The following is a 14,873-nucleotide window of genomic DNA, read 5'->3' on the forward strand; positions in this document are numbered from 1 at the left end:
TCAGTTAGAGTAAAGAAAATGCCTGAGGTCCCTTCTGCTTTGTTTGATCTTTTGATATTGCAGCTGACTGCCTCTGGCCCTCCAGTGCCGGCTGACTTTTCCCTGTGCACCTCCACCCCTGCAGGATAAGAAAATAGCCTTGACTCCATTTTCACTGATGACTCTCTTCAGCGGAAATCAGCACCCACACAGCCCATCTTAAACCAATATGACAAATTAAGCTGCCTGGGTGAGTCCCATGAAAGGAAAAGGGCTGGTGGGAAGGAAGAGAGACACACTGAGCAGCCAATGTGAGTGATCTTTTCCTCTGTGGCGGGGCAGACTGGAAATTTCTCCACACCAATACTGCCAGTAATCTTGCAGGCTCAGCTGTTGGGAGTGTGTAGCATGTGGTCGAGGAGCTGTCAGAGGAGCTGGGTTTATTGGTGTGGAAACAAATAAACAGAGCAGAGCCTCATTCAGGTACATGGATGAAAGTGTGTCTGTGTGCATGGTACTAGAATGATCTGACCACGTGGGAGGTGGGAGCACAGTCACAGCATCTAACCGCAAAGGATGTGGATAGCCATGTCATCATTTCTTCTCCTTTGTGTCAGTTATTCATTCACGCCTCAGTTACTTTGCATAAACATTAGAACATCAGGAAATTGTTGTTTTGGCTGGTCAACACATTTTTAATAATAAAATAAGAGTTGCTGGTCACAGAAACCTCAGTTCCATGTGGGTTATTAGCCTGTTTTATGTTATCGCTGCCTCAGAACTAGACGTAAGCTGCAATCAGATAATAATGTTAGTCTCGTTTAAGATGACCACTGACTATGTTGCTATTTACTGACCACAACTTTAGAAAAGCAAGCATTTGTGGTGTTCTTCTGCCCACAAGCAGGCAAAAGCTGTTTAAAGAAGCTTTAAGTACAAGTTTCATTATGACTTAAAATGACAATCAGTGTTTTGGCACCAAAATCAGAAAAACAAAGACACGCATACACCCGAGAGATTTGCAGTCTGACTGGGCTCTTTCAGTTTTAATAAGGAATTCAACAACTACATTTGAAATAAGTTCAAGAGTTGGTGCATTTCATTGAGAAACTACTATAATTGAAACAATCTCCCACGCAATCACATGAGACATTGCTTATTGCCTTTTATCCATGATCTGACTAAGCTCTTGGCTCTATATCCCAGCAAAACCCTGATGAAGCCGGATCAGTCCTGCCTGGAGACTGTGTGTCAGATCCCATTGTGGAAAGGCAGAAGGGGATTGGGGGTGGAGGGAATCTCCTGGGATCACCGTGGAGCTCCGAGACAAAAGGGACATTGTGGCACAGGCTGACCCATCCAAGAAAGCATTACTTCCTGTCCCATCAGCTCCAGCATCCTCCGCAAATGAACAGCTCACTTCCCAGAACTGAGAGCGCTTTTTTAACATCATCTGCTGTTAACCATTTCCAGCAGCAGTCACTCCTGACCATATGCAGACACAGAACATTAACTGAATCTTCAACTGGTTTGCCAAATAACGACTGACAAAGTCATGGAATTTTACGCTGCGATAAATCATTACCCATTTAATGGCAGTGAAAAATCCAAGTAGGTGGGAGGCAAAATAGGATTTGAGAGTTTAGCTTGTTGACTTGCCTGATGTAATCTAATAACATAACACATATGGGACAATGACACATATTGATGTCTAGAGCTAATTATTCATACTACTAAAATGATCTGCAATGAAAATTAAGTTACAAAGACCTAAATATTGCTCCATTACTCAGCAGCCCTTGTCTAAGATTAAGTCTCAGTTTCTAAGATTACGGGTAGGAATGAAACCATTTCTGGCAGACGAGCTCTGATCAAGAAAAAAAAAACTGCCCTGAACTAAGCGCACATAATTAGAAACCGGTTCTACTTCCTGTAGAAAAGAGCCAAATATTTCCATAAAACTGGAAAAGAGCTGTCTTGATGAAGAATGCAGTCTCCAAGTGTCATCCCAGGATTATGCTGCCCAATAAGGAGGAATGTAAAAGAGAACTGCCCCCCCCCCCCCCCTCCCCTCTTTTCATGATAAAGGATCACTATCATTAGAATGTTTAAAGGAAAAGCACTATATTTTATTTGTGTTAGTATGCAACTGTAGTAATACTGGATAACATGCTACAAAATCTGCCTTATTTTTTTAGCATATTAAATACTGTAGTATGGCAATGTGCTGAAATCATGTAGTATGTGCTCCACAGTGGTTACTGGTTCAATCCCAGTCGGAGACACAAAACCCCTTTAGGTTTGTGTCAGGAAGGGCATCTGTTATAAAACTGCTAAATCAAAATGTGCGATGCTACCCTTGTGACACGGGCGTAGCCGAAAGTAGCTTTTCCAAACGCTGTAGTGTGTTAGTATGGAATTTTGAACACAGCCATAATTAGTAAACCGCACAAACTAAAGAAGCGTGAGTGTTGCGGCTTTGGGATCACCTTACCTTGACGTGACTCTGAGCGCCCAGGTTGTAGATCTCTGTAGGCTTCACGTCGTTGATGATCTTCACCAGACACATGCTGTCAGTCAGGTCACCGTAATGCAGCTTCATGTCTGACAAAGAGTGGGACAATAATACACAAAAAGAAAAAATTCATACTGATCCTTCATGTATTCACTCATGGTGCTGGATGTCTACTATCAGAATCAAAGAAAACAGCAGCTGCTGTTCTGATTGGTTCTGTGATTTAGAGAGTATCACAGCCTCACTGAAACTATACATACAGTCACAGAGGAGATGAACAAACCTGGTAAGGACACAGTCATATTTTGGCCTTCCCACTGACAGAAATATCTACAGTCCAATCAATATAAGATTTTTAAGACTGATACTGATATATGCTTATTTAAAAATATCAATTTTCTTTTGCCTTTCAGCGTCACAGGGGGGCTGGTGACTGTCCCAACTGCCATAGGGCGAGAGGCAGGGTGCACCCTGAACAGAGACAGACAACTATTCACAACTCTGGGCAATTTAGAATCACCAGCTAACCAAACTGCATGTCTGTAGGGAGGAAACCAGAGTACCCCACACAGGGAGAGGGCCACACAGAAAGGTCCCATCCAGACGGTAGATTCAAACCCAGGACCTTCTTGCTGTGAGGCAGCAGCACTAACCACTAAACCTCTGGCCTATCCCATATACCGATGTATCTGTTATTTTCTTTTCCCTTGAGACATGAATCATAAAGAGATTTCCCTAACATTTGCTATGTGTGGATATTTATTTACTCATTTATGGTCTCTTTCCAAACATGTTTTTTTCCAACAGGTAAGTTGCAGAGTGCCTTCTGGGGGGGGGGGGGGCAAACTGTGCAGCATCGACACACAACATGATTGAAGGTGTTTCTCTCCTCTCTTCTTTACTTTTTAAATTTTTGTTTCTCAGCTGTTATAAATGCCAATACTGATAGATCGGCAAATATCCAATAAACACCTTTTCCTTTAGAAACCACCTTTCGTGTCTAGTTTTTAAATAAAAGAAAACATCAAAAGATAAAATAATAAACTGTTTAATAAACTGTTTGTGTTTCCTTCTGTGAATAATGCACAGGGGTGGTAAATGAGATACTTACTGCCCTCAGTGTGCGTATGTGGATTCTGGTAAAGATGCTCAATGCGACCTGTGTTGAAGGAGCTGGATCGCCGCAAAATACCATGAACCTGAGGGACAAGGGGGAGGAAGGATTGTTAAACTTAGTGTCTGACAAGTATCATAAAACATAACTCACACTGTCCTCAAATGAGAACAATGTTTTTATGTTAGAACAACTTGCTGTGATTGTCAAAACAGCTGCAATTGTCACCATTCATGTCATTTGTCATTGTTATTACAACTCTATGACAGTCAAATCCAGACAAAACTTTTTCTAAAGGATGCTGCAGTTGAAACAAAGTTTGTTTACAGGATTTCTGCACTGACTACTCCATCCAAGTTATAATTATAGACAAACAAATCTGACTAAACTAATAACAAACAGTATTTTTTTTTTTATTAATTAACATGATAAATAATCAGGTGCAGGTTGAAAAAAAAAAAAAAAAAAAAAAGTAAATGGTCTCTTAAATTTAGGAGCTCTTCGAACTTCCTTCAGCAGCAACAACCTCCATCAGTCATTTCCTCTTAGCTGCTTATGAGACTCTCAACAATGAGGAGGAATTTTGGAATTTGGTGAGGAATTTTACAAAGAAAACAATTTCAGTTCATCGGTACTGCTGGGATTTTCCTTCATTTTCAGTCATTCTGTCGATTTCCACGTGTACAATGGGACATTGTCTTTCTGCATCAGTGAACCTCTCCTAAGCTCCAGACTGACTCACTGCTGCCTTGAAATTCTCCTCTAAAAATGCCTTGATATCATTTTGATTTCTTTAATTCCTCAGTGACCATAAGGTATCCCCGCCACCATGCATCACAGATTTTTACAGATTTCTGCAGGTTTTACCCTTTGGTTTCTTTTTAAATTTGTTAGAATTAAACGCTGAGCTCTTGACGTGGTCTTTGCTGGGTGCACACTTCTAGAAAGAGTCGCAACAGTCTTGAGTGCCTGTTAGTGACAATCTTCCTTATTGTCGACTGATTAATACCCAGAGATGGCTGGAAAAGGCTAGAAAATCCTTTTCCAGCCATCCCTCTGTTGCTGCATGTAAGTTCCAGTAGCCAAAGCCTAATAATAAGGAAACTGGCCCCTATCTTTGACAGATCAGTGGAACTGCACTGGATACGCTGATATAATAGCATTATGTTTAATGGCTCCACCTCAAAGTTTTGTTTTTTGTTTTTTTGCTGCCTGTGATCTGTGCTCCACGTTCTTAGAGGGAATGCATGAGGAAGGTCTGCTCAGGGAAGATAACAGGACCTGATCCAAGGGGAGTCCATTAGTGGGATGCTGTTCCCTGACCTCACTTCCTTTATTCACTGTGCACTTCCTGCCTGCCTGTGTGCTCCTCTTTAATGCCACTCCTCACGCCACCTCCAACCCTTCCACATCAGCATCCCCAACCTGGAGCCTGCGTCCTGTCTGGTGTCTCTGAGACAGGCAGCAGATGGCAGAGCTGACCAGGGAGCCTTACATGAAGCTGGGTCTACTACACATCTGAGGGAAAACTGAGTCACACTAACTGTCAGGAAGATGTAATGAAAGCCACTGAAACATGTACGTTAATGCAAGCGTGACCTTTTGCAGTCACTTTCACTTTTGGAAAAAAAGAACATACCACTGGAAAAATATGTAGATACTGTGGTGCGCTCATTCAGTCTTATCAAATGTAATTAGATGGTGCAATGCCATGTTTTCACCTTCCTTCTTGAGCAGAGCCAGCTGAGAGCATGTGTGTTGAAGGCTTCCACCAGCTGAGTGAAAAAACACTTGGCGTTGAAATTATTATTAAAGCTGAATAGCTCAGAATTCGTGACAGTAAAAACAACTCCTTTAAGATTTTACAGCTGCTTCTTGTTCGATTGTTTCATATATGGGGGAAAAAAAATGCGTGTTTTTTTTGTAACTCCAGCTATACTGATGTCAGTGTGGGAATTACTAATGCGTATTATGGCAAACACCATCACTCTTTACCTGAATGCAGGTGACTTCAGCTCAAATGCCACCGGACGACGGACTACGGACAGGAACAGAAAACCTCTGATAACAAAACTCGAGTCTTATGCATAGATTCAAAATACTCATATTTGCTGAGATTAGTAGTTTTAGTTAAGATTAGTAGTTATTAGAACGAGCAAAAAGACTTCACTGATACAACCAATACAACCAAGCTGCTTCTTGTGTTGATGGGCCACAAGGGTAATATTAATAATCAAAAATATTGTAGCAAAAACAAGATTCGTTCTCTGTAGGGGTAAAATTCACCCATCCAATCTAACACAGCAGCACAGACACATATTACTGCCTCCCATACACACTTAAACAAATTTGATTAAAAAAAGACAAAGGAACCATTGTTAGCCTCTGAGTTCACTGACAGACTGTTGACTTTGCGTGTTTCAGAGCACACTGAACAGCAGGTGAAAGCTAGTGACCTCACTCGTACGGCTGTCTAATAACAACTATTTCCCTGTTAATGGGTTGACCTGGGGTAAAAGGACAAGGGTTAAAAAGCTCATGCAGCACCAGGGGCCTTATCAGGGTGAGGTGTGAGTCAGCCAGTGTAAGTAGCTGACTGTCAAGATACGTCACAATCCCTCGGGAATACCCACAAACTGTGGTTGGATGCAGCTTATCAAGGGAATGTCGCTCTGTGTGTCTGTGTATATTGGCTTTCACGAGTGTCTGCATTCGTGTGTGTGTGTCTGAGCTTCCACAGAACAGAGCTTTGGTTCTGTTGAGACTACAGGGGAGATTTTTTTTTTTTTTCCTTACCTCGTAGCCTTTAGCAAGCAGGAACTCCGCCAGGTAGGAACCATCCTGAAAAGGCACAAGACAAAACCAGTTAAAACCTGCAAAGACAAAGAGTATGATTCACACATATGCATTCGTTTCTCCTGTACTAACCAAATCACAGCATTACAACCAAAACATGATAAAACAGTCGCCGCCCATTTTGGCCAAACTGAATTCATCTTATCGCCCGGTTTAAATGATTAGTCGAGGAGGAGGAAAGTTTTGACATATTAGAGCACTTTTTTTTTTTTCCCCCCTCTGCAGACCAAGGAGATCCAAACCCACTGCTCCGCCGTGCTGTGCAGAAAAAAATTATAATAAATCAGTCTTTAATGCTTATAGGAATCTCATTTCAGGGCATAAGTGATCTATTACAGAAAAAGAAGAAATGCATTCTTGTGGCATGTTAAATAAAAATATTCCAATTAAGCTTGAAGCCAACTTTGGATGATCTTTATTCAAGAACACAAGTAGAAAGAAAATATACTTTCTGCTATGTTCTTGGGTAAAAATTTTAAATTAGCACTCCGCAAAAATAAATAAATTTTTAAAAAAACTCTCAAAGCTCTGCTACAGCACTGAAATGAAATCCTCCTGTGACCTGCACACTGTAGCTAATCCCGGGTCCTGGGATCATTAGGTGTAACATCCACATGAATCAGGAGCGCTGGGGAGACATTGGACCTATTTTAAAACATGTGTGTGTTTGTATGTGTGTGTGCTGGTGATGTGAGAGTGCGATCACTGTCAATAAGGGCTTGTTCCCCTCACCCATGTTACTCCACGTCTTTTTTCCTTGCTCAGATTTTCCGACCGCACATTCTGGAACACTATGGAACATTCCGACCCAGTCATGGCATTCATCCCTCGATCCCCCTCACGTGTGCGTGCGTGCACACACACACACACACACACACACACACACACACACAGCAAACATGCCAGTCTGTGGCTTACTCCTTGGGTCTGGGGGAAACCGTGAAGGTGGAGGCGAAGGGCAAAAGAAGGAAAGGCTGCTGGAGGCTGGGGGGACATGCAGGAACCTGCACTTGGCACCAGGAAGGCGGTGTTTGGGACTACAAGCACTCCTAAGTGACAATAGTAAAGCCTGATGAAGATGTCCCCTCAGACCAAATCAGTTCATACAACATGAAGGCAAAAGTCTCAACCACTGCCCTGAACGGCGACAGTAAAAGACGACGTGAAAAGCTGCAAACAGGCAGAGGGCTGAGACGTGACGGCTCACTCGAGAGAAGATGATGGTGCGCATACTAGATGTGACAAAAACAGGTGAATTTATAAAAGCTCTCACCTGCATACTCGACTGTTCTCTGAATAATGCCACAGCAATTGTTCGAACCAAGTAAATAATCCAAAACATTTATTTTTGTTTTACTTCATACATTTTGTAAATTTTGGTTCCCTTTTGTAATGTAAAGCTAAATCCATCGTATATAAATAATGACCATTACAATTAGCATGCAGATATAAAATTGGTACTCCCTTTCGGATCCAGTTTTCTACAAGGAAAAAAAAGCAAATAAAAAATATTTACCCCAATAATCAAACAAAGCTGTTTTTTTTAAATACACAGTGGATTTTTGCAAAGGTTTGCTTTTTTCTTACTCAACTATAACAATAGGGAAGTGAATGTCTTTGAATTCTGGAGTACTGTTTAAATCAAATGTAAAAAAATTACCAAATGAATTATTAATAAATAACAGCTGCAGCCTTTTTAAGAACCAGTATCTGAAGGTTGAGCAACCTGGCATTAAGTCGGCGCTGATGCCCAACCTGTTTCTGGCTAAGCCCGAGTGGGAGATGGGCATGGACACTGGCAGCCCCTCACCCGTCCCCACGGCGTTCAAAGCTCCGGCCAGTGTCATGTTTTCCTGCCCGTGTGCCAGGGTCAATGCGTTCCATGCCAGACCAATATGGAAAACAAGCCTGAAGAGCTACAGCTCTGTTTCAAAACAAGAGACTCCTTTGAGGCCATATTAGCCCTGGCCTCACCTCGCTGTTTCCTGTTATGGGGAGCCTGGCGCTTGCTGTGAGCGAGGGGGGGGGGGGGCAAGCACACACACGTACAGCTACATGTTCACCTGCCAGGTCAATGCCACACCACAAAGACTCATTTACACCTTTGACACAATATGATCTCTTTACTCCAAAGCTGCATATATTGTATTACAAAGGGGCCGTTCAGTGACAGGAGTGTGAAGGTTAAGCGAAGCACAGGACAATGACTGTCTCACATTTGAAAGTTGGTGTTCTGGAGTCTGACCTCAGAATCTCCATGAGTGTCTGCTATGAGAAAGTCTGCAGGAGGAGCACGGCCGCCAAAAATATTCATGTCCTACAGATGTGTACAGGTGTGACGCCCTTACTCATCACTGAACAGGGTGGTGTGACCTCAGGAATTTTCATTTGCAGTAATCCAAGTTCAAACAGACTTTGAGGTTCATTAAACCTTTGAACCACAGCATTAAATATACACTTCAACATGAAGAGGAAGATGAAATTAAAGTATCTGTCTGAGTTTAAGAACACTGTCCAAGTGGGTTTGTTAAAGTGAAAAGAAAAAGGGAAATATTACTGTCCTAAACAATATGAAATTATGCCAGTTTTGAAACACCTTCAACATGCAGCGCAGTTTGCTTTGTAAGCATTTCAAGGCTCCACCTTTAACCACAAAGAGTAACTGTTGACATTTGTCATTAAAATTTCATGTTACCACTTCCATAAACTAGGGAGTAGGCTAGTTAGAAAAGCACTTTTCTTCTTCATCTTCTAGGTTTCCATCTGTGTATATCCAGCCCCTAAGGATCAAGAATGTTCATATCTTAAGATTTTCTTTGTTTTTAAAGACATAAGATACAATCATTACTGTTACTGATAACTGTTCTCTTAAACAACAGCCTGAAAGGGTCAAACCATAATGCACATAAATGCACACTATGATCTAAATGTGCAGAAGGGGCAAAAGTAAAGGCACTGTATGCTGGAACTTTTTGACTTGATATGACTAAAAAGCATTTAAGACACAACAAAACTGGATTTAAAACAATGTGATACTTTTTAGATGTTAGATTCAACTCATTGTCATTGTGCAACGAAATGATCGTTCCAGATCACTCATCCAGATGACGAGCGTCTGCGGTCATGCAGCCAGAGACCGGCGCTACCGTTAGGCAATGTGGTTTAAGTGTCTTGCCCAAGGACACAACACAGCGGAGGGACAGGGGCTCAAACCGGCAAACTTCCGGCTGCAAGGCAAATGCCTACCCGCTGCGCCACTGCCACTAATTTTGGGGTGCTTTTAATAGTAATTGTGTATTTAAAAGACCTGATTAATAATCAATACTCTGCCCTGGCATTGCCACACACTTGTACCATAGCCATCAAGATAAGCAGCGACTAATTTGTTCATTTTATAAGTTGTGGGGAGATAGGCTAAGTAGTCTAATCACTTGAATTCACCATCTAACAATGGCACTGTGTTTCAAACAGTTTTGAAAGGTAATCAAACAGTATCATCTGAACAGGCATCCAATTACAACAAAAGCCAAAAAAAGGGTGGTGGTGGTGGTGGTGGTGGTGGTGGTGGTGGGGGGGGGGGGTCAAAATTACAAACAAACCACCAATTGATTTTAATCCAAGGGTTTTCTAACAAGGTTATGATCAAAGATGTTTACAGTATTACAATTTTCTTTTTTTTTTTTTATTGTTATAGTTCTTTTGGTGTCTTCAACCACTATGTAGAACCACACAGCCAAACTCATGGCTTTAACTAAACAGTGTGATGTCTTTGAACAAACACGAGCACTGTGAGTTTGGCACCCCCTGCTGGTGGAACAGCGCAATGAAACTTTGGAGCTCTATCCAGCTGATTGACTAGGTCAGATCTGTGACCTACAATACCAAAGTAAGTTGATATCACCTGCCCAACATTAAACAGAAAAAGCTTAAATGGAAAACAGGATGAAATTTTAGGAGCTTAGCCTGTGTGCTTACCGACATGATTTATACAAACGCAGAGGCCATATATGGATTTATTTGTCATTGTGTATAAGCTACAAATGAATCACTTTAATATGTTTTCTTTAGACCACAGGCAGAAGCTGCCAAGCACGCCACTGGTCTGCAATTAGACCTGATATGGTATAATGAAGCTGTAATCACAGACCACAACACACAAAACCCTGTGGACATACGAACACACACACACACACACACACACACACACACACACACACACACACACACACGCGCGCTGCATTAAGTAGGAACATTTGGTGTGCTGTGTGAAGAGCAGCCTGAATCTCTTTCCTCTACTTTAGGACCACTCAGGCATACCACTGAAATAATGAGACAGCAGCACTTGCTGGAGTCAACACACTTCAGTCTGGGATCAGAAGCAATGAGAGGCTGCTTTAAGACCCACCACGTGGTTCTTCACACACTGCACATACGACTCCTACAAGACGTTTAGCTCCATAACTAACAACTATTTTGTCTTGTTCTGTCGGTTATGTTTCAGACTATTTTGAATTTAAACAAAATATCAAACAAAACGGTCAAAATATTCTATGGTGATGTCACTTTGCTTGTCTTGTGTGACTTAAAGCCCCATCACTGAAACCTAAACATATTACAAAATGGTTTAAAGCAAAACAAAACAGGGAAACCTTATGTTTAAGGAGCTGGAGGGAGAGAATGTTTTTCAGTTAAGCATCAAAATCGTCTATTGTAATTTTCTGTCACTCAGTTAGTTGCTAAACATATTTAGGACACTCACGGCCATTTTTCTATTTAAAAAAAAAAAAACCCTTCTTTGTCCACGTGACCTGACAAGACATTTCAACCATTTATTTTACCAGTGTGTGCCAACATACCACATGTATGTTTGTGTGCAGCTACATGCTGTTTCACATTTGTTGCACACCAATTAGTGGTTGGGACTTTTGACTGGAAGCATGTGGTATGTGTATTCAGTTACATTAGAAACAATGACTTTCCAAGGCCATGCTATAACCGAGGTCACTTAGCTCCTCTAACCCTCACAACAGAAACCGTATCCAAATGCTAAAGTGTGCGCTGTGCGCCTTTCACATGCCAATGAAACCTACCATGAAAATAATGACATGTCAGAGACAGGCAGTTCTTCAGTATCACGAGCCTCATCAGAGAGATAAAACGACCTCAAATTCAACAGGGATAAGAAAGAAGAGCTGTAAAATATTCGATATGCTTACTTTCTACTGAACAGAATCAGTGCTTTTAAAAAAGGTCAAAGGTCAAAGATGAAGAATGTCTGGTAAAATCTCCTTTGGACAGACAAGACCAAAGTGGAGATAATGCACAGCACCGTGTTTTGGATAAAGCCAAATTCAACATATTAGCACAAAGACCTCATACTAACTGTCAGGCACAGTGGTGGAGGGGCTGTGATTCAGGCTTGGGATCATAGCCCTGTTGCAATGATCCCATTTTGGCCAAGCTTTAGCTGCTGGACAGATGGCAGTGATTCCAAAACACACCAACAAATCTACAACAGAACGGCTGAGAAAAAGAAAAGGATCAAAGTGTTGCAATGGTCCGAAGGTCAGACCTCACCCCGACTGAGGTCTGGACTTTAACTGGCGGGATCTTAAGAGACCTGCGCATACACAAATATCCAAGTGAAGCAACCATGTAAAGAAGAGTGGGCCAAAAATTCCACTACAACAATGTGAGAGACTGATGAGGACACACAGCAAGTGATTACTTCAAGTTTTTATTGGGTGGTTCTTCAAGATACTGAATCATGGGGTACACTTAATTTACTGCTTCTGCATTTTGCTTAGTTTTGGTTAAACAATAAATAAATTGTGATTGATAAGTCATATCAGGCAGATCTGACATGAAGAGCCATGTGTCGGCCTTCAATGAAGATTTAATAAAAGGTGAGCCACTTTCACTACCACCAACAAAGCACAGCACTTTACAAAATCCATCCATCCATCCTCTTCCACATCTGGGGTTGGGCCGCGGGGGCAGCAGCCTAAGCAGAGAAGCCCAGGCTTCCCTCTCCACAGCCACCTCCACCATTTCATCCAGAAGGACCCCAAGGCATTCCCAGGCCAGCCGAGAGATATAATCTCTCCAGTGTGTCCTGGGTCTGCCCCGGGGCCTCCTCCCAGTGGGACATGCCCGGAACACCTCACCCAAGAGGCGCCCAGGAGGCGTCCTAATCAGATGCCCGAGCCACCTCAACTGGCTCCTCTCAAAGCGGCTCTACTCTGAGCCCCTCCTGAACGGCCACATTCTTCTCCCTATCTCTAAGAAAGAGGCCAGCCACCCTTCGAAGGAAACTCATTTCTGCCGCTTGTATTCGCGATCTTATTCTTTCGATCACTACCCAAAGCTCGTGACCATAGGTGAGGGAAAGAACATAGATCAACCGGTAAATCAACAGCTTCGCATTTACACTCAGCTCCCTCTTCACCACAACAGACCGGTGCAGCGTCCGCATCACTGCAGATGCAGCCCCGATCTGTCTGTCAATCTCCCGCTCCCTTCTCCCATCACTCATGAACAAGACCCCGAGATATTTGAACTCCTCCACCTGGGGCAGGTGCTCGCCCCTGAGCCGGAGAGGACACTCCACCCTTTTCCTGCTCAGGACCATGGCCTCAGACTTAGAGGTGCTGATTTTCATGCCAGCCGCTTCACACTCGGCTGCAAACCAATCCACTGCGAGCTGGAGGCCCCCCCCTGATGAAGCCAACAGGACCGCATCATCTGCAAAGAGCAGAGACGAGACTCTGAGGCCACCAAGGAAGAAGCCTCCTGCCAACTGGCTATGCCTAGAAATTCTGTCCATAAAAATTATGAACAGAATCTGTCACAAAGGCGTAAAAACTATTCCTGCTTAAAGTGGAAATAATAAATTAGTTTCGCAACTTGAGGCAAAATCACACTAACAAGAACAACCATGGTATGGAGCAGGAGAGCTGCTGGGAATGTGTGGAGCCAAAAGTAAACAACCAAGCAACCGAGCACTCACTAGTTGTGCTCCACGTGACAGGAAGAGCAAACGGTGGAAATTACTGATGCAGTTACACGTGGTAAAAGAAGGCTTTAAGAAACTGGTTAGCAAGCTCGCCCCAAAATAAAACATCCCAGGTAAAAAACATTTTTCGGTTTCAATTTTATTTTGTGAGAGACTGCTGATCATTTACCTGTTGTCTCTGCTGCCTATTATTTTCCCCACAAAGTTGTTCTTCATTGCAAGTTGGTCGATTTCTCTTGCAACACAGAAGTCATTAACTAGTGATTCTGCTGAGTCATGTTTTGATAATCACATCATGACTGAGCAAGATTATTTACTGTTATAGTTTTAATTTAGTTTCCGCCATTATTTATACAGATGTTGATTCAATAAATGTTTAAACATCAACTGACCTTACCACTATCTTCATCGTTACGAGTTGCTTCATAAATTCCACATTAAGGCTGAGCCTGCTCAGTTCCCTTGTTAATAGAAATTAATTCAGCTTTTTACAGCTAACTGTAGCTGGACTTAGCCTACAGTTCTTTTCCTGAATAAATAGAAGCAGCCAGACTTCATTCAGAGGAGGACTCAGCCTTTAAGGAGCCATCAGCAGCCATTATGAGCGACAGAGGAGATGTGTGCACGGATTCTTAGCTTTATGATTATTATTACTGGCACACACACAGACTCTATCCAGTGTTGCTAACAGCGGAGTCTAGGGAAGGAGGCAAGGAAGGAATGAGAGAGTATAAAATGCCAACAAAAGATGAAGAAAAGAGGCCTGTAAATTGAACATCAAAAAGCTTGAGGGGTCATACTGCAAGGCAGTGTTGTTTTCCCAACCAGAGGGGCTGAAGAAAGAAGTGTTAGTCTCAAAGCCAAAGTAAAGTTTTACTGTGGAACCGAGAGGGTGAACCTGTCCTCTTTGTAACCCCAACTCATAAAACTGTACTATCAGCCAGGACCCCTGCTCAGCTCCACAGATTTGCCTTGGCACTCAGGTGGTCTCCCATACCTCACACTCTCTCAACCCAATACTTCACACCAAGACAGCAGTCAAACATATTCAGACTGAACAGCATGCTGCCCTGAAATTTATGAACAGTAGTTAGCCAAGTGATTTATGGCATCACAGTGACCCCAGTAGCCTGACGAGTGACTTCTGAGATGGTGTATCCAGATGCCTGCCTGCTTGCTTGCATTATAGGCTCTCAGTAGTCAACAGTAAAGCCATGACTGGTGAAATAAAAATGAATTAACACTGTTATTCTTTTTTCCTGTTAAAGAGGATGAGGGGAGATGGACCTTCGTTTGTTAAAGAGATGTTGAAAATGACTTTCCAAGGCAGTTGATAGTTATCTCTCCAGGGCTGCATTCAGGCAAAGGTCAATGGACAAGTTTTACCCCGTACA

General features: G+C 42.4%; 1 protein-coding gene across 1 annotated transcript in view; it reads right to left on the minus strand.

The window, feature by feature from the left end:
* The window catches only part of gmds (GDP-mannose 4,6-dehydratase), a 180,672-nt gene that overhangs the window by 159,866 nt on the left and 5,933 nt on the right, over window positions 1-14,873 (minus strand). The window contains exons 2-4 of the mRNA XM_030727636.1: window positions 6,405-6,449; window positions 3,606-3,693; window positions 2,474-2,583 (exon numbers count right to left, since the gene is read on the minus strand). Coding sequence (XP_030583496.1) covers window positions 2,474-2,583; window positions 3,606-3,693; window positions 6,405-6,449 — 243 coding nt within the window. The remainder of the gene's footprint in view (window positions 1-2,473; window positions 2,584-3,605; window positions 3,694-6,404; window positions 6,450-14,873) is intronic.

Source organism: Archocentrus centrarchus, chromosome 4 (genome assembly GCF_007364275.1).
Source record: "Archocentrus centrarchus isolate MPI-CPG fArcCen1 chromosome 4, fArcCen1, whole genome shotgun sequence".
Lineage (NCBI taxonomy): Eukaryota > Metazoa > Chordata > Actinopteri > Cichliformes > Cichlidae > Archocentrus > Archocentrus centrarchus.